At 29.3% G+C, this 23,543-nt stretch overlaps 3 protein-coding genes across 6 annotated transcripts; 2 read left to right on the plus strand and 1 right to left on the minus strand.

Annotated features, from left to right (window-relative positions):
* The first annotated feature begins 539 nt into the window (after window positions 1–539).
* On the plus strand, window positions 540–9,184 carry LOC122501568 (ras-related protein Rab6). Of its 3 annotated transcripts, XM_043611127.1 has the most exons (7): window positions 540–611; window positions 715–784; window positions 1,453–1,511; window positions 1,596–1,755; window positions 1,839–2,044; window positions 3,204–3,270; window positions 7,097–9,184. In XM_043611127.1, exons 2-7 carry the CDS (start codon window positions 715–717, stop codon window positions 7,165–7,167), a joined length of 633 nt encoding a protein of 210 aa, XP_043467062.1. In that variant the 5' UTR covers window positions 540–611; the 3' UTR covers window positions 7,168–9,184. The 3 variants fall into 3 exon arrangements, with proteins under 3 accessions (XP_043467062.1, XP_043467061.1, XP_043467063.1); XM_043611126.1 differs by having other exon boundaries at window positions 543–784; XM_043611128.1 differs by lacking the exon at window positions 7,097–9,184 and adding an exon at window positions 4,198–5,094 and having other exon boundaries at window positions 546–784.
* Window positions 9,185–10,583: 1,399 nt separating this feature from the next.
* LOC122501567 (26S proteasome non-ATPase regulatory subunit 1) lies at window positions 10,584–16,835 on the minus strand. Its single transcript, XM_043611125.1, has 14 exons — window positions 16,675–16,835; window positions 16,224–16,341; window positions 15,972–16,141; window positions 15,681–15,889; window positions 15,128–15,595; window positions 14,768–14,994; window positions 14,324–14,576; window positions 13,294–13,482; window positions 13,004–13,219; window positions 12,866–12,930; window positions 12,456–12,790; window positions 12,016–12,368; window positions 10,909–11,248; window positions 10,584–10,783 (listed from the first exon to the last, which is right to left on the minus strand). Exons 1-14 carry the CDS (start codon window positions 16,691–16,693, stop codon window positions 10,713–10,715), a joined length of 3,033 nt encoding a protein of 1,010 aa, XP_043467060.1. The 5' UTR covers window positions 16,694–16,835; the 3' UTR covers window positions 10,584–10,712.
* Window positions 16,836–17,798: 963 nt separating this feature from the next.
* Window positions 17,799–22,580, plus strand: LOC122501590 (TBC1 domain family member 20). 2 transcript variants are annotated; one of them, XM_043611175.1, is made up of 6 exons: window positions 17,799–18,277; window positions 18,348–18,422; window positions 19,395–19,638; window positions 20,882–21,085; window positions 21,675–21,894; window positions 21,983–22,580. In XM_043611175.1, the coding sequence occupies exons 1-6, from the start codon at window positions 18,025–18,027 to the stop codon at window positions 22,280–22,282; spliced, it is 1,296 nt and encodes a 431-aa protein (XP_043467110.1). In that variant the 5' UTR covers window positions 17,799–18,024; the 3' UTR covers window positions 22,283–22,580. The 2 variants fall into 2 exon arrangements, with proteins under 2 accessions (XP_043467110.1, XP_043467109.1); XM_043611174.1 differs by having other exon boundaries at window positions 17,801–18,277; window positions 18,348–18,467.
* The last annotated feature ends 963 nt before the right edge of the window (window positions 22,581–23,543 follow it).

A 23,543-nucleotide genomic window follows, 5' to 3' on the forward strand; every position in this document is an offset into this window, starting at 1 on the left:
ATCGAGTTGAATATAGATATTCTGGACTAACCTTTATACGCAAAGCATGAGTTAGAAAAGAACAAAGATATATTTTGCCCTTTATTATCACACGAATTTCGTTCGCAAATCTATTGTGCATTGGACTATAGAAAAAAATAAATGTGTGTGGAATATTATAAATTATTGAAATCGTGTTCACACTTAAGGTACCGTCCCATGACGGCGTAAAAGCGTCGGCGTAAAGCAGAAATCGTGCGATAGAAAGAGATGAACAGATATCACGTTCTCACTCTCTCACATGGTTTACGCTTCACGCCGACGCTTTCACGCCATCATGGGACGGTACCTTTATTGTGAAGGTCTAGCCACTGGTTGGCAGCTGAGTGTGAGTGTGAGCGAGAAAGAGAATTCAAATTCAAATTTTTTTCTCACTCACACTCATACGTCCCCCTTGCCCCGTCCTTCCACAGTCGGGAAACCGAGCTGAGACCGTACCTTTACTTTCACTTAACAAGTTTTTCACAAGTTTGTTTCCCAAATATGATTTGAAAGTGACGTCATTTCCTAGTTAATGCCAAACGTGGCTGCCGTATTAAAAAGGAGTGGCTGTTACATTATAGAGCTGTCAAGTAATTTCATTTTTTAGGCAAATGAAAAATTATTTGTTTTTAATATTTTACCATTGATAATTGGAAATAGAGAATTATATACTGCAAATTATCCTTTTTAAAGATGTCGTCTTCAGGCGATTTTGGAAATCCATTAAGAAAGTTTAAACTTGTCTTTCTTGGCGAACAGAGTGGTAAGCAGAAAGAGTAAAACATTAAAAGTTGGCTTAAAAAAATCTGTGAAATGCATTTTACAATTTTCATTAAATACATAGCATAGACTTGAAAAGAATATTATATTAATTATTAAAAATATTGTGTTTTCACAATGCAGCAAATATTTGTGTTTCTCATTTTTTCTGAATAGTTTTCAGTTGATCAATTTCATTGCTAGTAACTTTGAGAAAATATTTTGTTACAATATATTTTTAATACTTTTTAAACCGAGAGATTTAATTTTTTATTTTGATGTAAAACTACCTTGGAAGAATTAAAAGCGGCACAAGAAATTCAGAATTTTTGAACTAACGCAATTGGGTTTTTCTATGAAATTCCAGAATCTATTGATAGTTCTATAAAGGATGTAAACAAATAGCCAAGTGTCATAAATATGTAGTCTCTTTTATTTTTTATCAGGTAGTGACAAAAAATGATTATAAAGTGAAATGGTTTATCTAATTGGAATCGAAACGAAAAATTTATAATTTATTATGTACTTGGTGTAGCTTTAAATAAAAAAATAGTTGTCAGTGGTAGACATTTAGTGTTACAAAGATAATTTAGATGTTTAAAAACATTTTAATATCAATTATGGATGATTGTAATGTAGTTATAGTTTAATAATTTTAAATATTTTTTACAGTGGGAAAAACATCTCTAATCACTCGGTTTATGTATGATAGTTTTGACAACACTTATCAGGTATTTTTCGAATTTCTTTATTTTGTAAAAACTAAAGTTAACGAGAACTTTAAAGTTTTAAGATTATTTTGTTTAATTTTACAGGCTACAATAGGTATAGATTTTTTAAGTAAAACCATGTACTTGGAGGATAGAACTGTCAGATTACAATTATGGGATACTGCAGGACAAGAACGTTTCCGATCTCTAATCCCTAGTTACATTAGAGACTCTACTGTGGCAGTTGTAGTGTACGACATTACAAGTAAGTTGACATGTGTCAATTTTATTAAATTGGAATTTAATTAAAATTCTTTCTTATTGTTTTATTTCAATGAATTTTTGCAGATGCGAATTCTTTTCATCAAACTTCAAAATGGATTGATGATGTTAGAACGGAACGTGGTAGTGATGTAATAATTATGCTAGTTGGAAATAAAACTGACTTGAGTGATAAACGACAAGTGTCTACTGAAGAAGGTGAAAGAAAAGCTAAAGAATTAAATGTGATGTTCATCGAGACTAGTGCTAAAGCAGGTTATAATGTTAAGCAGGTAAGATTGTTTTTTTATTATTTATTTGTTGTTGTGAGCCTCGACTCAGTTCTCGTTATAGACTTACGATTTCATTTCGTTTTTAAAATTGAAGCGAAAAATTTGGAGACAACAAGGTAGAGTTTGTGCATTTATGTGTGACTATTTAAATGCATATACATTACATGCTTACATTAATTTTGACCTTGTTTTCACAGTGGACGTTCAACAGTAATAAATTCGACTCTGATTAATGAGAGGTTTGCTCTATTTGTCTTGACTTTAATTTGAGATTAATTAGCTAATTACAAAATTAAAATAAAACTGCAAGTAGTAACAATAATTTGTTTGAATAATTACTAAAATGGTATTGCCACGATCATCATCTTCTTAGGCGAATTGACAAATGTTAAAACAATAATTTTTTACATTTTTCGAAAGCTTTTTAGAGTTTGTTCAGTGACTTATAATTTCGTTTAAATTGGTGCAAAATTCTAGTATTGTTCTTAAGAACAGTTGCCAAGTTATTATTTATTTTATTTCTATCAAAACCGTTTATTCTTTGATCAACGTTGTGAATTTAAACTTGTCAAACATTCGGGTCAATTCGCAACTTTGGGTGATAGACGCGGATGAAATTGACTTGGTCCGTCAAAATCGTTAGGTTAGGTTTATAATGACGAATTGTCCAAAAACATACTAATCTTTAAATCAAGAGTTTTCCTGAAAAACAAATGTCAGAAATTTAACAAATATATATACGATTCGAAAGCTTATAATATTCTACGTTAAATGATATACAATTGCAAATTTATCATAGTAAATTACATAAAAGTTTCAACTTATTTAAATTATTTATTGGCGCGTGCGTTCAAGCGTCGAGAACTCGTTGTATTTTGCAGCGCGTCCAATTAATTGGATGAGACAACTATTTCTTGGATAATACATCTAACATTTTAGCTACCATTTTAGCTGCATTATCTTTGCGATACAGTATCCAATAGTTGCAGATGAGTTATAAAGCAATTTATTGGTTCGCGCCAACTCTTTTTCCGAGTGTAACCACTAATGCGACCATTGACCATTCTTTTATGAATTTATAAAAAATCTTATTTGATTATATTACCTCTTGACTGCTATCATGTTTTTTAATGCAGAAAATTTATGTTTCTCTTTCTAGTTGTTTAGAAGAGTAGCGGCAGCTTTACCTGGTATGGACTCTACTGAAAATAAGCCTCCAGAAGACAGTATCCTTTTAGTTAAAATTTTAGTAAAGCCTGTTCACACTAAAGCACATTATAAAATTTTGTTAATTGTGACTAAACTATCTCTCAAATCTTAGAATTTCTAAAAAGTGCATGCTCTTTATTTCTTTAATTTTTCAAAATAATAATGAGCACAGTTATAATGCAAAAACAAAATTCAAAGCTGAACTGAGAGCACCCGGAGAAATATAGTCATCCAACTTGTTGGATTTTGGAGTGCGATCCAATTAACTGGATGGGGCAACTATTTCTTAGATAATACATCAAACTTTTTTTTAGATTTTGAGAGATTTCACAGCAAACATCATAGTTTAAAGCTGCCGGTAATTCATTCTTTTTCCGTGTGAGTCGTCCCATTGCGTAACTTTTTTTTCAAAAACACCTAAAGCATACATGTTACAGTTTTGTTAATGTTTTAATTTTTGAATGATTTTCAGAATTATGTATTTTATAACATTTCAGGCTTGTCATATATAACAAATCTGATACGTAACAGAATTGTCATTTAACAGACCTAGCTGACATTTTCTGTTAAATGTTAGTTCGGATATATAAAAGTTGGAGAATATTTATGCATTTTTCAGAATGCTTAGTGACTGCAAAATTCGGGAAAACCGGGAAATTCTCGTGAATTTTTAAATTTTTCCGCCAACTCGTCAAACTCTACAGAAAATTTTAATTACAATGTTGTATTCTTTAACAATTTTTAAAAGAAAAGTACTATATTATATTATATTTATTCTTATACGCACATATGGGCCATATAATAACTTTTGCTTTAAACATTAAATTACAGATATGTGTTGTTTGGGTTTTGAATTTTTTTTCAGTTGAATATTTTAAATATTTTTTTGGTTATCTTTTCAGTTGACTTTTTTATGTTTTCCTTAATGTGTTTTTAACCTGTAGTGCAAGAAGTAGTTCTCAAGGACACGCCAATTGAACTGAAATCGTCGGAGAGCAGTTGTGCATGTTAAATCTTCAACGGTTCTAGTGGTACAACCACAGTCTAATTTAAGTAAATTAAAAAATTAAATTTTGTTTTATTCATTTTTTTACAAAATTAACGAGAGGTTACTGTTCTGTAGAGTCGATAATTTATTTAATGTTTCAAGGCACATAAATTGACAGCGTTAATAGCGCACATATTGATTGTCATTTTTAGTCTTTATTTATTTTCATTCTTTGCATTTTACTTGTTTCATTACTTTATATTTATTTATTTATAAAATGTATTTTGCATTAAACTGCAAATATCAATTATTTCTTTTAAAGAAGCGTTGGAATAAAAATTGTTAAATTATTATTGTTTAACTGACATAAGATGGCTTAAAAGAAAAGATGACATTAGTCTAATTTTTGGAGTATGCATTCCCAAGAGAAACAAAACTACTTAAATTTGCAGATAGCCCGTTTTATTAGATTGCGGCAACATTGGCGTGTAAACTTATAGAAATTTCATAGCAAGATTGCTGCAAGCTATCACAATAAGTACCAAAATGTCCGTATTGTTGTGACAAATTTATAAAAGTATTATTGCGTTGAATGGAACATTTAGAAAGTGAATGACCTTTCCTGCAAGATTTGTCAATTGTCACGTCGACTTTGCCGCATCGTAATGTGCTATCTGTATTTCTAGTTTCAAATATTATGAAAAATACTACCATATAATGTATAAAGAAGCATATAATTAAGTATAATTTTAGAATCAACTGGAAAACTAAAGAAAAATTGTTTGTACGAGACACTTTTAGAGTCAAATAAAATTCTCATAAGAAAAAAATGAGTGAATATAAAAAGTCAAAATTGAGTGAATATAAAAATTACTTTCATTTTAGAGGCGAAACAAACTATTGCATGAATTATATTTGAAAAAAGATAATATTTCATAGACTATCTATTAGACGGCTTTAAACAAGTTTTATAGACTGCTTTTTTCACAATTTTTATATTAAATAAAGAAATCTTATTACAAAAAAATATTTTAAAAGTTTACTTAAAAAAATTAAAGTAAACCATAACAAGATTGTAGAATTAATTACTCCAACATTTCATAAATAATAATTAATTAAATTAATTTGTGATGTTTGAAAATTCATTTTTTAGCTTTTTGAATAATCCAGTGTATTACCTACTTATTTGTGCTATTTAAAAATGACTTATTTAGGTATAAATATAATACGAATGAATAATTTAATTATTATTGATGAATTTAGTAGGTGAATTATTTCTATAATTTATTCGGTTCATTACATTATATTTATAGAGTAGTGTATATTTGCATCGCATACTTTTCTAAAATTATGCTGGAGTTTTTATAGAACTTAAAAATAATTTTTTTTATACTTGAAAAATGAAATTGTTGCCATTATGTTTTAAACTTGAAATATAGCACAGAATTTCAGTTGTTAATATATATTTTTAGTGATAATTTTGCTTATAATATTGTATAATTTATTATACCTAAATAAATTGGGTGCAGTATGAATATTTTAGAGGGTATATTATTGAAATCTTTAATTATTATAAATAATACACATTATTATACAACTAAGACGAGAGTTTTAAATAAGTTTATATTTAGGGAGCGTTCATAAATGATGTCAAGTTTTTGGGGGGAGCGTCTCTACTAAACGTGACACAATGTATTTTTACATATGAAATTGCGCGACAGGGGGAGGGGGGGGGGTCTAAGATCCCGAAAAATTGCGTGACATCATTTATGAACGCTACCTTATTGATTTATAATTTTAATTTATTTAATAATTGAAGAAAATCGTTTAATATAATGTAGATTTAAAAAGTATTTTAACTCACAAGATGAAAAAATTTTTATATTACAAAGAAATTCTTGTTTGCTATTTATTATGGATAAAATGAAAATATCCTAAAATTTGTTCGATAATACATTGTTTTATAAATACACACAATAGAATAGAGTATAATGCAAATATTATGAAATATATCAACACAAGTAATGATGGGGATATTTTTTTAAATTAATACTCTATTAGAAATTCGCAAGTGGAAACTTATGTAGATTTGGCATAAGTGTACCAATTTTAAAATGAAAATTTATGAATATTTCATAGAATTTTGAAAAGAAATAATTGAAAACAATTAGAAGCAAGGTATTAAATTAATGATGTAGTAGATTAAAGAAACTTAAAGTTCCATCCAATTTTCAATGTGTGAAAGAATTTACGCAAAGACTCTTTATCCTATTATGGATTTTCATACGCGAGCATAATCAACTAAATTAATTAGTTACACAAAGATTATTAGTAAGCGGGCAATATAATTATTACAAATTTAACAATTGAATTTGAAAAACAAAACAGTAGAATAAAGTAAACAATCACTTTGAGCAGTAAGGTACATATTAAAAACAGTATCCCTTTCAATCTATTTGTTTTATGGATTTATAAAATTTATACAATTGTTCAAGTTTCTAATGAGGACGGCTGTGCTGCTGAAACGTAAAGGATACTGTTTTATTTTTTCCTATTACCTGACTCAAAGTGATTGTTACACTCTGTACTGATTTATTAAAAATTAAAATACCACCGAGTGATAAATTCATATATATGTATCATCAATGAGATGTAAAAATTTTCTACTTGTATATGTAGCGTTTTTAAGCTTTTGATTTTTAAATTAAATACAACGTGCATGTATAAATAATATAAAAACATGTAGTCAAGTATAATTTTTTAATTTCAACTTTTTTTATGTTTCTAAACGTTGTGTGTTACATTTATATACCAGCATAAACATTTATTATGTGCCTTAACGCTTTTCATAATAGCTGTCGATTTACAAAACCAATCATTACAAACAGGAGCAGAATCAGAAAACGACAATGGTTGTGTATGCTGAAGATTCGGTTGAAATAAATAAGCATCAGTCTTCAAATCATAACATGAAAACATTTTTACTAAGAAAAATATTAGTTTTGTTCTTGCAGTGAGAAAATATGTTTGATTCGAATAAACGATCAAGTACTTGTTTATTATTAAATAAATATTTATTTGTATCAAATAATTTTGAAGACAGTTAATTGGTATTTAATTGAAATACAATTTATTTGATTCAAGTAATTTATTATATTTCATAATAGTAGACAAGTAATCGGTTATTTGAATCAAATAAATTTTTTTTCATTGTGTTTATACAACAAATTTTGAGTGCTTTTTTTATTTGTCACTTAAAAGTGCGATAGTAAATCGATTGTCCGTCAGGCACCAGACCAACACCTCGACGGATATCCAAAAAGACGGATTTTATATTCCTGTAGCCTTATTTTGGACGTCTACAACACATGGAAACAATTTTGGAAAAAAAAAACCATGTATAACTACATTTATGAAAACATTTTTAAATTGTTTCTTTAAAATTTACCACAATTAGTGTCTTTGATAATTGGATATTTATCTAATTAACATGTGAGTTTTCAGCAAGTCTTTTGCAAATTGCAAAGAGGGCATTTTTCTACTTTCCAGATAGCACTTAATTTACTAATTTTATTTTCATATAATATAATATAATATATTGCATAAATGAAATAAGTTGTAATAACAATTTTTATTAATTTTCCCAAAGTTAATTAAAACTTTTATGAAACATAATTATTTAATTATTATTACATATCTGGATTGCTGCAAGCTTACAAACTAATTGTGGGTAAAAGTTGAAAATATATTAATGCATAAGATCGTCTTGTATTATAAGTTAAATAGCTATGGTATGATTTTAATATATTGTAGGTAATATTAATTAGTAAAGTTTCAGCTTGAATAGCTGTAAGCACTGCCTGTGAAATATCACATAACAATATACTGCGTTTTAAAATTATAACTATAGTAATATATAATTGTTAAGCCGAAATTTACATTTTCGACTGATATTCTTATAAAAGATGCAAGTATTTAGTCAAAAAAAAAAAAAAACAAAAACAGCACTTTTACCTCGGTGTATGGAAATGTCTTGCATTCAGTGCGTCAACATAATAAAAATAAAAAATATTCTAATTGAATACGGAAATTTTACAGCTTGATACAAATTCAAAATTCAGATGCATTAATCAGTGTATAAGAAATCAAACAGCAATTCAATATAAATCTATCCCAAAAATAAATACAGTATGATGTGAACTCTTAAATTTATTTTGATAGTGTTACTTTACACAGCAATTATCATGTTTCAAAAAGAAAATGTTTATTAATATCAGTAACTACGTGTATATGTATATATCCTCAAACAGCCTGTAGGCTTGCATCAAATTTTAACCGCAAGTCAGAATGATATTCTTTTACAGATTATAAAAAATGCAGATTGATATTGAATTGACTTTTGAAAGAAAATGTTTATTAAAGGGATGCGCGTTGATGTCTGCAAAGGTACTTTAATTTGGTAGTGGTTTTTATACTATTTGATCAAATCGATTCTTGAGTTGTAATATTTGACTGAACTAAAATTTGCGACCTAAATAATCTATATTATACAAATATTCTTATACGTATAAAAAACCATTAAAATATTCTTAGGATATCATATGCTATGAGGAATATTTAGAGTAAAAATTGATATAGTAAAATCCTTTTGTATTTAATTTTTACGAAAATATTGATCCATAATTTATGAACGTTCAAATGAACAAAATCTTTCGTCGCTATAAATATTTTCAAAAATCACCGACTGCAATAAGAAGAAAAGAATGTAAATTAAGCATTTAGAGATTTCATAAATTACTTTCTCACACGTTACAAAGTATTACTATAAAATGAGACTTTCTTAATTTTGAAAAGAAAATATGTAAATAAATTTCGTTCATCTGAAAGTTCAGAATTTTATGCACATCGAAAATAAAATAAATATTTCGACATTTTAAGAGTAATTTTGATTTTGTTTCAAAAAATTAAGAATGGTACCAGACGATAAATTTTTCATATTAATTCTGAACTTGCAATAATTATATATTATTTTTCATCTTACTTACAGACAAAAAAATTTGAGAAAAATCGATCCGAAAATTTTTTATTGATATTTAAAGGAATAATGCTCGATACTTTGTATAATTATTAATTGGGTTGTCTTGCAGAAATATATATGTAGCCTTTGAATCCAAGTAGTTGAAACTTACATTCTTACTTTTTAGCATTCAATTAAAATTTTTTTTACTCAATACTGAAAAACTAATAGTTTAAAATGATTGCAAAAAAAGGAAGAAGATATTGCGTACAAGGTACATGTTAGAATTTTAAAAGTTGAGTAAACATAGTATAACTTCCAATTTATAATTGAATTATCTCTTTTCAAACTACACCAATTATTAAATAATAATAGTTATTTATGATACAAGTGCGTAAAATCGTTGATTATACGAGTGTGACGTTTGCAGCTCGAGCCGAAGGCGAGTGCTGCAAGTCACACAAGTATAATCTGATTTACGCACGAGTGTCATACAAAATTTTTTGCAACACTAAAACAACTAAACTTGCAGCAATATTGCTAATATTACTGCAACTTTAGGTGTAGTGGGGAACTGTTAAATGAAGTATTCTAGAAGCTAAAATAAAAAAATGTGATTGTAAATTGTTAATTAAAAGCATTATTTCATTGTTTCTCATCAAACAGTCACAAGAATGCGTAAAGTAACCTTTTTACGCACTGAAAATCACTTTACACACTGGAATTCACTTTACACACTGCTAGCGGTGTGTAAAGTAACACTTTACACACCGCTATAAAAAGAAGTACTTTACACACAGTTTTCTGTGTGTAAAATTCAATTTTACAGGTTAGTGTTGCAAAAAATAATTTTAGTTAATAATATTGGGTTTAAAAAAGAATACCTTGTATTTCTTTAATGAAAACATAATTATGTATATGTTTACATACTTTTGTAATAATTAGGTATATTATTAATTTATTTAATTTTCTTCCCTTTATTTAATCTTGAAACCATGAAAATTATTATTAATAGCAAACTTTATAGAATAAAGATTGAATGAAAATAAAATTTCGACTTAAGTTATATAATACATAAGTATAACTATTCTATGTACTGATAAATAATAATAATTTTTTACTTTTGTGCACAAATCGCTTTTGTTAAGTGAATAAAATAATTTATGTACTATTACACGTGTTCTTCAAGTTACCTTTAACTCAAGCCTGCTTTAACGGTACTACCCAGTGTGGACTTTTTGTTATTTTAATAATTATTTTGTCAGCTTTATAAAAAAATGAAAAGATGTTTCATTAATTATATATTATGTAATATAAATTCTATATTTCCATTTTAATTTTTTTTATTGATAACTTTTATTACAAATTTTAGTAAATGTAGTAATATGTGAAGGAATATTATTATTATTGTAATTTCCTTTATAACTGAAAAAGAATACAAATCTATTTTTACTTTACTCTTCAGTATAATCAAATGGTTCTGGAGTATCTGCTTCTTTTTCTTCGTCTGGTTTTGGGCCAAACGCTAAAGCAAAAATGATCAAGTTAATCAAAGATGAAATTGTCTTCTTTTTTACGAATTTCAATAATTGTATTATTATAAAACTGATATTCATTTAGTTTGAATTATTGGAAAATCACACAACTTACCAGCAACTGGTTCCACAAGTTCTTCTTCTTTTCCTATCTGAATATGCTTAACCATAACTATTCCTCCAATTTGAATATCTTTAACAGGAATATAACGACTGTCTTCAACTAATTGCACTACTTTCATCTGCTGACGGAGAACTCGTGCTGGATTTTGTAGAATTTCAAAATTAGGTTCAGATTCCTTTCTCTCAAGTTTTTCGTCCTTTTCATCTTTCACCTTTTTTTCTTTTGAATCCTTGGATTCTTTTTCTTCTTTATCTTTCTTTTTTTCATCCTTATCTTTTAATCCCGTTTCTTTCACTTCCGTGATTTCTTTTATTTCAGTAGTTGATATATCCTAAAACAAAATGTGAAAATAGTTTTAAATAATTCTAAATTAAGAAGACTTTCTGGTCAAAAAAGAAAAAAAACCATCCGAATCTTTTACTAAAAAAACTAGACAACAAACTTTATTTAAACTTTTACTTTTCTCCCCCCTGCTATTTTCTGTAGGGATAAATGACGCTAAAAAATCAGGGTGTTTTCAATGTTTTCAGAAAAACTGTCTCCCGCAAAAATCAAGTAAAACTACTAAAAGAAACAAATTTTTTAATTCACTTCCTGCAATATATAACAATGGCCCAAAAGAATTTTTGCAATAACCAGAAAGTCCCCTTGATAATCTACATAAATAATAAAATGAAGAACTACATAAAATAAGGGGACGAAGGCGAGGCTTGGAAGGGATACTACCAGTCGGGTAGCAGTGACAAGCCTTTTTTTTGTTGGTTATATGGCCGCTGCTACCTGACTGATATTATCCCTTTCAATCATTGCTTATGCGGACTTGACTTAATAACTGCTTGACCTATCAAATTGAAACTTGGCAGTCTATTAGATATTAGCGCAACTTGAAATTTTAGCCACATTTGATTAAAAAATATTATATACCTAAAGTAAACTTGAAAAAATGAAAATAATTTTTTTAATTTCTTGTCAAACTAATGATGCGATAATATTAACAACTCTTTTTTGTTTATAAGTATGGTTGAATGTAACATGGAAGATAGGGGTCGATTTATAAAATACATATGATGAAAAAATTGTTAATTAATTTTCACTTACAACATCCATTTTTTCATGGGTATCTCGAGCACGCCTCTCTGATTCTCTTCTTCTAGCTCGAGCCGCTATACTCAGCACGGCTGTAGTAACTTTTTCTCGCTCCTCTCGTTTCTTTTCTTCTAATGGCGCTGGATAAGCATAAATACTGGGACGTGCATTCGATTTGATTTCCAGCTTGGGCATTTTTAACTGGGCATTTAAAGCTATTATACAAGTAGGGGTAAAAGCCAATGCTAAGCAATGAGCCAACGGATACCAATACCAATACTGTGTAAATACTAAAGCCCCAACGACAGCTAGCATATTTGTATGTCCAGTTCTGGATTGAAGTGAAACTGTTACATTACGTCCACCTAGAAAGTAAAAATTGAACGTAAAGAATACACACACACACACACACACATTTTTCTACAAAAATTACATAATTATAAGTATATTACCTGCATCAATTATACCCTGAGCCAATATAGCACCAAACTTTGCCATAACATCTTCATGTTTATCCACTATAACTTTGGCATAAAGGGAACGAAAATCTTTTACTCGAGGACATGTAGCCTCGGTTTGTTGAATCAAAATCATTGCAGAGGCGATTAAAGCTCCTTGTCTTACAAAATTGACAGGATCATTAGTCATTGGATCCAAAAGTACAATGGCTTCTTTTAATCCTGTACCTGCACAAGCAATTCCCAAGGCCATTGCTGCACCGTATCTAACATGTGGATTGTAACTTTCAGCTAAAAGAGATACTACACTAGGGCACTGCTCTGGGGTCCTAAACATTAAATAGGCATTTATGATAATTATCAAGATTTAAAACTAAATTAAAGATTGTTATTTTTCAATATACCTAAATAAAAGGAATCCCAGACCAGTAACTGCAGCACGTCTTACGTCATCATTCACATCTGAAACCTAATGAAAGCAAAATATTTTTAGCCATGTGAAAGTTGCAATTTATTGGAATTGAGGGCCTGGATAAACTTACTGCAACATGAAGCAATTTACGAATTGCTTGGTTGTTTCCTGTTCCGCAATACGCCATAGCTAAAGTATACATTCCACTCCTTCGAAGTATAGGATCTTTGTCAGCAGTTAGTGATGCCACCAGAGGGTCAGCTTCTTCAAGACGACCATACATAGTAAAAGCTATTCCCACTGCAAGTCCTCGTAAAATTTTTTCATGTTGAGTTTCCTGTGCGTACTAAAATCGTAATGTAACAATTAAATGACTGAACAATTAAATGACTTTAATAAATTTATGTAGAAATTATTTACCGCAACCATATCCTCAATAGCTTGAGTTGATTTAGATCCCAACATTACCATCCCCATAGCAATACCTGCCGCTTCACCAGTTACAGCATCATCTTGGTAAAGATTAAATTTCAATTGTTCATATACATCTTGTCTGTGAGATCCCATGGCAGCTAATCCTAAACCTAAGCAACCGCCATGACGCACCATCTAAATCAATTATTTATTCATTTTTAATTCAAGTTTATAAAGTTTTATTAACAATTAAAAAACACTGTTCAAGTTTAATTGAAAATTTTGTCCATTTCATCATCAATTTTGGACATTTATGCATTATTTTTTGGTCAAAATGGAAAATATTTTGAAAATTTTAAATACTTGTATATTAATAAATTTTTAACCTCAAATCTTGTAAACTTTAAAATATAATACAATTAAAGTATCTATAGATTGGACATGAAATATCAAAAACTAGAATAAAATTCAACAACAAAATGGTATAAAAATTACACTTTTAAAATTTGTATTTATTGAAATGTCTGTAATGTCTGTAATGTGACAACAGAGTGTTTAATAATTTATCAAATAATGTATCTCAAAAAGCTCTATAAAATAAAAAAAGACATGGGAGACGGAATATTTTTAAAATTATTTTCTAAAAACGTCTTTTTAAAATTTTGAAATGCGAAAATTTTTTTTTAAATATTACATACATTTATTACTACAACTTGATCTTTAAATACAGAAAATTTTTTAAATTCAAGTTTGTAGTGAATTAAGCAATACTTGAAAAAATAAAGGATTAAGAAACATAAAATTTCGTTTAAAATTTGTTTGTTTGCAGATTAAAAGTTATTGCACTATGATAATAAAATCTAATAGTGCCTTAAAACAGTTAAACTTGATGAATTAGATTCAAAGGTTAATTCCAATTCTCGTCAGTTTTTATATGTGATTTTTTTAATAAAACAATATTTCCGAGAAAAAACATGATAATTTTTGCTTTGCATTATCTCAAATTATTGAAAAGCATAAATTTTATATACTGTACCTCATTTTGAGCATCTTTTAACTGTCCCAGAAGGTAGTCTGTAATGGCTGCTCCATGATTTGCATGAATAAGACCAAGCGCATATAATCCACCGCCTTCTGAATAACCAGCTCCTGCACCAGTATCACGGGGCAGATAAGACTGCATTAGAGCCAAAGCTTCTTGCTCGTGACCTCTGTGAATTACTCCTAAAGAAGCAGTTGCAGTAAGTTTTGCCCAATTCGTAGCTCGAGCCAACCATTCCAAATTATCTCTGTAATAGTAATTCGAAATTACCTTAAACGCATTTCCAAAGAATTTGATAAAACATAATAATTTTTTACTCAGGTTCTTAAAAGAATTAAGAGTATTTAAGAGTAATTAAGAGTCTTCTACGTGTTTCAAATTAACCAAGAAATTTTGCATTATAAAAAATGAAATGTTTTTAAATTTTATAATACAAACCTAAGAAATTGATCACTTGTAGTACCAGAATGCATAAAGGCATTGGCAATTACAGTAGCAGTATGACATATTGAAACACGAATTGCATCCTTGGTATTTTTTAATATCAGCATGTCTGTATGATTACTACGAATTAAAAACTGTAAATGTAAATCAATGGACACTTCACCTCCTAAAATACTTGATAATGCATCAACTCTTTCCTGTTGTTCTCGTTCTTCTGAATTCTAAAAGTTTTTAATACAACTTTTTACATTGAGGTTTAAAAATTAAGTATATCTATATGTATAAAAATATTCTTTATAATACAACACTAACAATCATTTCCCACTTGACTAAAAGAATTTGAATTTTACGTACCAAACTGTCTATACTGCGTTGAGAAGCTTCTTCAGTCACCTTTACCTTATTTTCAACATCTAAAGAGGCGGCGGCGGAATCAGCAACTACTGGTTCGGTGGTATTGATGTTTGTTGGTTTGACAATTGGCTTAACCATAAGAGCGCCTGGAATAGGGGCAGTAGCTCTCAGTGCTTGCAAAACACGTCCAAGAAACTGTTGAGTTGCCGATTCGTAAAGATCAAATGCGATCTGATAGGCCATTAAGACACAATCTTGAGATCCTTTACTCAGTCTGTCCAAGAGTTCAGCTACTGCCAATGGATCATCAAGAAAAATCAGACATTGACACATATTAACGTAGTCAGGAGTTCCCAAATTGCGGTACAATGAAACCAAGCATCGTAAAACAGTATTTCGAAAACCACGATTTTGAATTAAACTCATCACAACTTGAAATGCATACGACAACATTCCACTGACATCATCCTATAAAATATTTACAAAATCATTTAGAAATAAAAAAGTAAAAGAAATTGACTCTTTTTAGTAAAGATAAATGTGTTCATCTTACAGATTGCATAATGGCTGCCTCAAATATATCCATCCTCCTAGTTTCAAGAGAGAGTCCCAATGCCTGGCGATATTGATTATCATCTAGACATCGTTGAAACATTCGATTAACAATTCCTTCCAATCTGGGATCTATACCTTTGTTATCTAAGGATAACTTTCCTTCAGCTTCCAATACACGTTGTTGTGTATAAAAGTCAATACATTTTGCTAAAATAGAAAAAGTCAATTTAGTACATTAGTCGGCTTCGTTTCCAATTCCACTAATACATATAATTATTTTAAAATTCACCTATTGTTGTGTCAACATATTCATTTCGAGCATTGACATCAAATAATTCCCCAGCTCCTAAAGCATACGTAAGTGAATCCTCAAAACTTCCTAGATGATAATAAACTTTACTTGCAACTAAAGCTGCAAGCTCGTGATGATTGAAATTTTTATCTTCATGAAGTATTTCACTAAAAATCAATTCAAATAAAAATTATATATATATATATATATATATAAAATAATCATAATAATCTAGAAATAAAAACTTGCATTTTTTCGATTGCTTCAGAAATTTCAGGCCAAAACTCGTCAACTATAACATCCAATTTTTTCAAGGCAAACACTTTCAACTCTGGCATCGGTTCTTCAAGAAGGGATATTATTCCCGCTGTAAATATTAATTTGCAATTCAATAAAATAGTAATTAACAAAATATTTGAATTCTTTATCAATAATAGAAACAAAGATAAATTGAACTTACAATACTGTTTTGTCAAAAATATATATTATTCTTGAAAACAATAATAATAAAATATTCCCGAGTTTATCAATATTTATTAATTAATATATTATATTATTTGTTGTTAACTAGGTTATGTTTTACACAATTTGCAAATCACTGTATGTACAGCTAAAAATGGTAAACTAAATTTACTAACAAGCAACATACAATTTATTGAAAAAACTATTTTTTCTAAGTTAAATAAGATAATAAAGTTACCAGCAGATGTAATATTCATTTTGGGTTTTTCAGCTTTTCACAATAGAAGAAAACAATTCTAAAAATTTGTAATTTAAATCAGGTTTTATCGAAATTAATAAACAGTCTGATGACACTCTCATGAGTACTGACTGTACTGCAGAGACTGCAGATAATACGATTTCAAGGCCTGAGCAAAATAATACGAAAAGTGGACGCAAAAGACCTAAGCACAATGAAACTTTAATGCTCCTGGTTACACCCCTTCGCAGGCAGGCACCCTAATGGCGCACTCACACCTTTGGTTGTCATGGTGACCACATAAGAGTAAGAGAGTCAGACAATTCAAATTATTATGTTTTCTCTCCCTTACTCTAGTTGCTCCACCAAAGCTGTGAGTGCGTCTTTAGGCTGTGTTTACATGTCTCAATGTCTGCTGCTTTCAAATAATGAGTGTAACAAGGATAAAAGTATGTGAAAATACATAATGCGCAAAAAGCTGAAACTAGGCTATGTGTGTGAGAGAGATGAAGATGTACATATGTTCGCTATATTTGCACTCAAGACCTAGTTATAAAACGCAAAGCAAAATAGTTGTTGTATATTGTGGACTCAACCTTAGATATGAAACCACTCTTAGGCTGCGGTTACTGCAGGCAGCCTGCCTGCCTGCCTGCAGGTTGTCATGGTAACGTACAAGAGTAAGAGAGTCACTGATTTCAAACTTCTCCCTTACTCTCGTTGCTCCTGCCTGCGCAGGCAGGCAGCCTGCAGAGGTGTAACCGCAGCCTTAGGGTGGAGTCACCCCCATGACAGCGTTTTGCGTTGCGTCGTAATGGGAGAGAAAAAGACGCAAATATACGTTTGCTGCATTCTCTCTCATTACAACGCAACGCAAAACGCTGCCATGGGACTGCGGCCTAAGGGTGCGATCCCATGTGAGCAGAATACGTCGACCGAAAGCAGAAAATTATGAGAGTGAAAAGAACAACAATATCTACCTATCTCTTTTCCATTCATGATTTTTTGCTTTCGGTCGACGTATTCTGCTTACATAGGATCGCACCCTTATTACAAGACAAGTTTTTGGTATGTTGAAAACTTTTGACTTTTGAAGTGTGTAAGCACCTTTACATTGTACATGCTTTCTCTTTTCTCCTCTATATTTTTCTCTGCTTTTCTCTGTGTAAATGTCAAAATGTGTAATTGAAAGGTATACTGGTATACTTCATACTTGGATGTCAGCGTAGATTGGCGTAGATTGTACAGTGCGCATAATATTATTAAACTTTAAAGCTGCAAGTGCGATGATAATTTATTTTCTAAACAAGAATATTAAGATAAATTAAAAAGTTTATTATATATTTTACAATGGATAAAGAGGAAGATGAATATTCAGTAATTGACTCAAAAGCTGATGAGAATTCGAGACTTTTTTTAAATAATTGCTTACTTGATAAACATTCTTCAAAGGTTCGTCGACGAAATGTGATAGATAAAAATAATTCTTCATTAACGGAAAATAATGACTTTAATTGCAACAAAAATATTGAGCTCTCGTTAGATGGAGAGAAAGCATGGATTCATGATATTCCTAAATTACCAGAAATTTCAAATACACCAGGTAAATATGATTATATTAAAAATATATTATTAATTAATACAAGTCTAATAAATGTTTGTTAAAAATCTAGAATTGTTTACCGAGAGAGAAAGAATGAAGATAAAAGTAATACAAGGAACTATAATTGAATCAAACCTTACTTATGGTAAACTCAAATTACTAAGTATCAGTTCTGAAGGTTTAGTTATTGGTAAATATAAAAAATAACATTATAATAAAGTGTATATAATATCTCATCAAAGGGCGTGCGAAGATTACAAAAATTTATTAAAGTAGTAATTCCTTCGATTATGACATTAAAAAAGTGGCATTATCCTAGTGAAATTCTCTTTTCTTAAAAAAATCTGTCAAGTACAAGTTAATTTTGCTCACTTAGGGTTCCGTTTACGATCTAAAAAGTCCTTTGCCGTCCCACTGCCGGGCAGCCTAGGTGTTAATTTAATTATTCAAGATGAATGTAAGCTGGTCAAGATGTGGAAACAAAATTTATTTTTCAAATATTTCGGTTAAATAAAATTTTGATTGCAAGTTTTTGGGATTTCAATAATTTCTATTTTAAAAACTAAATAAAGCAATCATACCAAAAAAGTTAACATCAATTTTCACCATTGAATTATTGATAATGGATTTGCATTGGTTTTGAATTTCCCCGACTATTCAGTCGGGAACCCATTTTTAATTTTGAAAAATTGATACACCTTCGGTGTAGAAGGAACTCTAATGGTGAGACTCGTATGTCTGACTTGGTTGCATCTTTTAATTAAAGTAAGATTCAGTACACTGGTCTGCCACTCAGGATACTTGTGTTTTTGGGAGACTAATTTGCACCTTTTAATTTTTTTCTATTATACATTTTAAATATTTAACAAGTTCCATGGAACTCAGTCCATTTGGAATTTTACAATTAAAGTGATTTGCGAATTGAAAGTCAAACTTTTGATATTAAAGGGAACAAAACTATGAAGGCACAGGAATAAACAAACATAACTTTGTAAAGGTTTTTATCTTTTTTCTGGTCAAGCACATTAAATTGTAATCAGAAAGATTTATAGTAAAAAGATAAAAACTATTTCGTTCTATTCAATTAAAACTTAAAATGATAAGATGATTTCTATAGATGATGTACGAAGAGTTCTATGGCCAGAACTACTAAGATTACCTGATAAAGAAATGCCAATTGTAACTGAATTGGGAACAATACATAAATGCATTCCTTGCGAAGTTTATCAACAAGTCTTAAAAGATGTCGCTCGAAGTGGAGGACATCTTTTTTCTAATACAACTGAAGAAGAAATTCAAATATTCCAAGAGGAAATGACGCAATTAATTTGTTGGGTATTATACAGAAATCCACATTTACAGTAAGTAGTCATATATTCAATTATTTCATGGTTATTTATGAGGCTGTTTCCATAAGAGATGACACACTTTTGGGGGAATGAATCTTTTACTAGACATACGGAAAAGAACTGAAATTTCTCTTGCAAGGAACACTGCCCAAGTGTGAAAGTGGGATCTCTACTTTTACTTTGGACCATTTTTTATAATGAATCGAAAAATATTTTATACGTATTTTTCCATTTTGGCGCACACTCACTATTTTGACGGATCAGTTCTCTATAAATAATTTAAATTCCGTACATGCTTTCCAGGCTCACCTTTTAATATCTACATAAAGAATTGTCATTGAATTTTCATATAAAGAAAAATCATTAGTCATATTGGATCCGCCATTTTGAAATTTGTAAATTAGACTTTATATTCGTAATCAATGACCTCGAAAACCCTCAAGTAACGAATTTCAAGCGAATTCGCTGAATTTAAAAAAACTGTTCCAAACTGATCTTTACACACATTTGAGGTTTTTTTTATTTCCAACTTCCATTTTCAACCCAAAAATGGCACGTCTGCCAAAATGGAAAATTATGTATCAAATACTTTTTCGATTCGACAAAAAAAAATGGTTCAAAGTAAAAGTCCATCCCATTTTCACACTAGGGTAGTGTTACTTGTTAGTGTAGAGTCTGACGGGTATACTATCAACAGGGTAGACTGTATTAGTATTACTACTGTAAAGTAAATTGTATTTTTCTAAGCCACCAATTGATCCAGCTTTCAGTCAACTTGAGTGTTTGATTGCCATAAAAAATGGCGTGCGACAAATTGAGGGCGTGGAACGGATAACTGCCTGAAACGCATGGTCGAAAGGGACTATACCCTATACCAGTCAGACATCAGTGAGAGGCCTAGAGGCGCTCTCTATTGTCTGACCATGTTTTGCAGGCAGTTATCCATTCCACGCCCTCCATTTATAAATTATAAATTTAGGAAAGTGAAAAACGAGTGGGACTAAAGTATAGACTTGAAAAAGACAATTTACATTATTAATTTAACCCATTATTTCTCAAGTTTACATGTAGATTTTGAGGTAATGTTAATATTATACTAAACAATGCTATTCTGTGACTTTTGCGGAACGTGACGCAATCTTTTAATATATTTACACTTGCTCTTGACAAGGCGCCAATAGTGGTAGTGTTTTTCTTTTTTAAAATATTTATATAATAGTAATGAAAATGAATTATTAATTCCAAATGAATTTAGCTATTATCAAGGCTATAATGATGTAGCTGCCACAATTCTTCTAACGATGGGTCTTCAAAAAGGTTTACATGTCTTGGAAAAGATTTCTCTAACTTATTTAGAAAGGTTTATGGAAAAGACAATGGAAAAAGTTAATCAAGAACTCTTTTTTATTTTTGCACTATTGGAAAGAGAACACCCAAAACTTTTAGAACATTTGGAAAAGTAAGTGTTTTTGTTTAATTAAAATTAATTACGAATTTCGTTTAACAAGTTGTACTAGTTGGGCATTTACTTTTTAATCCGATGTGTTGACAATTTTTAACTCTTTCTTATTGATGACAAGTTTGGCTTAAATAAATTATTGTTCTGTTTGAAAAATTCTAAACTTATGAAACTTTATGAATAGACGCGTCTGTTTAATACATTGAGTATTGATTTAATGGTTAAATCATTTTCACCACTATTTCCACATTATCTTATTTCTCAACACATTTATTATTTTTAAGTGAGAAATATTTCTTTCAACTGCTTTCAACTGCTTTTAACTACTACTACAGAAAATCTTTAAAGCTTTCAATATTTAAAATTTGTTAATTTTTGTTTTTTATTATTCAAAATAGTATGCACCTACATATTATTAAATTTCTATCATAAATTTTCATAAGGGTAATTGAATTCTAAAAGGGCACTTGCAGTATATATTTTTATTATCGATGCTGCGTGTGTCTGTAAAGAAATTAATAAATTTAAGTAAAATAAAAAAATTTTAAAAAATTAGTAAATTTGATAATTCAGTAAACCAATTTTACAGTGTAGAATTGTTTCCCCATTTTGCATTAGCAGAATATACGACATGGTATGCTCATAAATATGCAGAGAACAGAAAATTACTTCATAGGCTTTTCGATTATTTTCTTGGAAGCCCACCTTTCATGCCTTTATATTTGAGTACAATAATAGTTATCCATAGAGCCGATGAAATTTTTAATACTATACCAGACATGGGCCATACGCATAAAATTTTATGTTCTGTAAGTTCTATAAAGAAATTACAAATAAAAATTGCTTTAATGTCTTTATCTCACAAATTGAAAATTGCATCAAGTTTTACATTTACAGCTTCCAGACGATTTACCGATTGAAAATTTGCTTGTAAATGCCAAGAACCTTTATCATCGACATCCTCCAGGTTCGATTAATAATGATGTAAAAGATTATGATTTAAAAAGGCGGCGTAAAGAACAAGAATGGAAGACGAAAGTAGAAGCAGCTCGATTGGAAAGGGAGAATAAATTAAAAATTGTCCAACCACGACGAAGAATTCCGTATCGTATGCGAAGCTACAAAACTATAACTGTTGTGACCATTATTGCTATAGGTTTATACGCATTTTTAAAGTCATCTACTGGATTAAACTGACATTAAGAGAATTTCTCTTTCTCAGGGCCTGTTTCACAACCTTTATTGAAAGTTAATCAGTGATTAAATCTTTAACTGACTTTAATCGCTAATTGAGTTTAAATCGCAGTTGATGAAACAGACCCTTGGAAGGATACATAACTACACAGGAAAAAAAAGTCTGACTCCGTTTACACCTTAAATTCAACCTCAGAAATAGGCTGAAAGTAAGACCTTTTTTTAGTGTGTATGTGAGCATTCAAACCAAATCACTACATCTGTAGCTAATATTTGTAAATATAAAATAATTTAAACTTTATTCATTTCTTTTATATTACAAAGTTGATGAATAAAACAATAGTGCATGTATTCTTAAGTTTAAAACATAATTTTACAGCTTTGGCAATAATTCGTGATCAGTTATTGTTGAAATAAATTCTATTTAGAAATATAATATGTACAACATAAGTATATAAAGGGAATATCGTTTCTTTTGTCCAAAAAATTGTAAAACGCATTATTATAGATATTCTAAACTTTTTTGCAGAATAGTACAAAATTTTTATAATTTAAAAAAATATTTATAAATAAATACATAATATATTTTTTAAAGAAAGCATCTTAAAAATTTATTTCACCTTATTATTAATTATTATAGAATTTAATTAATAAATAAATAAATACCTAAGAAGCAAATCATTTGAAGGTTATTTATCCTTTTTAGATATTTTCATTTACAAAGAGAACCTACAATTTTTTGCTTTTTATGTACCTTTCTTCGGAGCGCGTCACATATATTATATGGGGAAATCTCACGAGATGAGGGTAAATTACTTGCCGGGATATAAATGTCCAAAAAAATTTCTTTGCAAAATCGATCCAGTATACAATACATTTTTAATACAAATCACGCACAGATAAAAAAATCAGTGAGTAATTCATTTGTCAAAACTAGAAAGCAGGTCAAGTTCTTGTGTGACTCGCATGAAATATTTACTATTTGTACTATTTGTCTGCAGAAAATAAATATTTCATACGTTTGGGAGAAACATTCTGGTTGGTAGAACATTGTGCTATTTAATATATTTTTTATAAAATCTTACTGAGTTTAATTTTATATTATGATATAAATAAATACACGAGAAAAATGTTCACCTTAAAAAATAATATAAAATTCTGATAATGTACAATTTTATATAACAAAAGTAAAAGGTGCCTTTTAAAATATGGTATATTTTTTAATTAAATATTTTTAATTTCGTGAGATTTACAAGCAGTAAAT

The sequence above is a fragment of the Leptopilina heterotoma genome, unplaced genomic scaffold, assembly GCF_015476425.1.
Source record: "Leptopilina heterotoma isolate Lh14 unplaced genomic scaffold, ASM1547642v1 Lhet_212, whole genome shotgun sequence".
Lineage (NCBI taxonomy): Eukaryota > Metazoa > Arthropoda > Insecta > Hymenoptera > Figitidae > Leptopilina > Leptopilina heterotoma.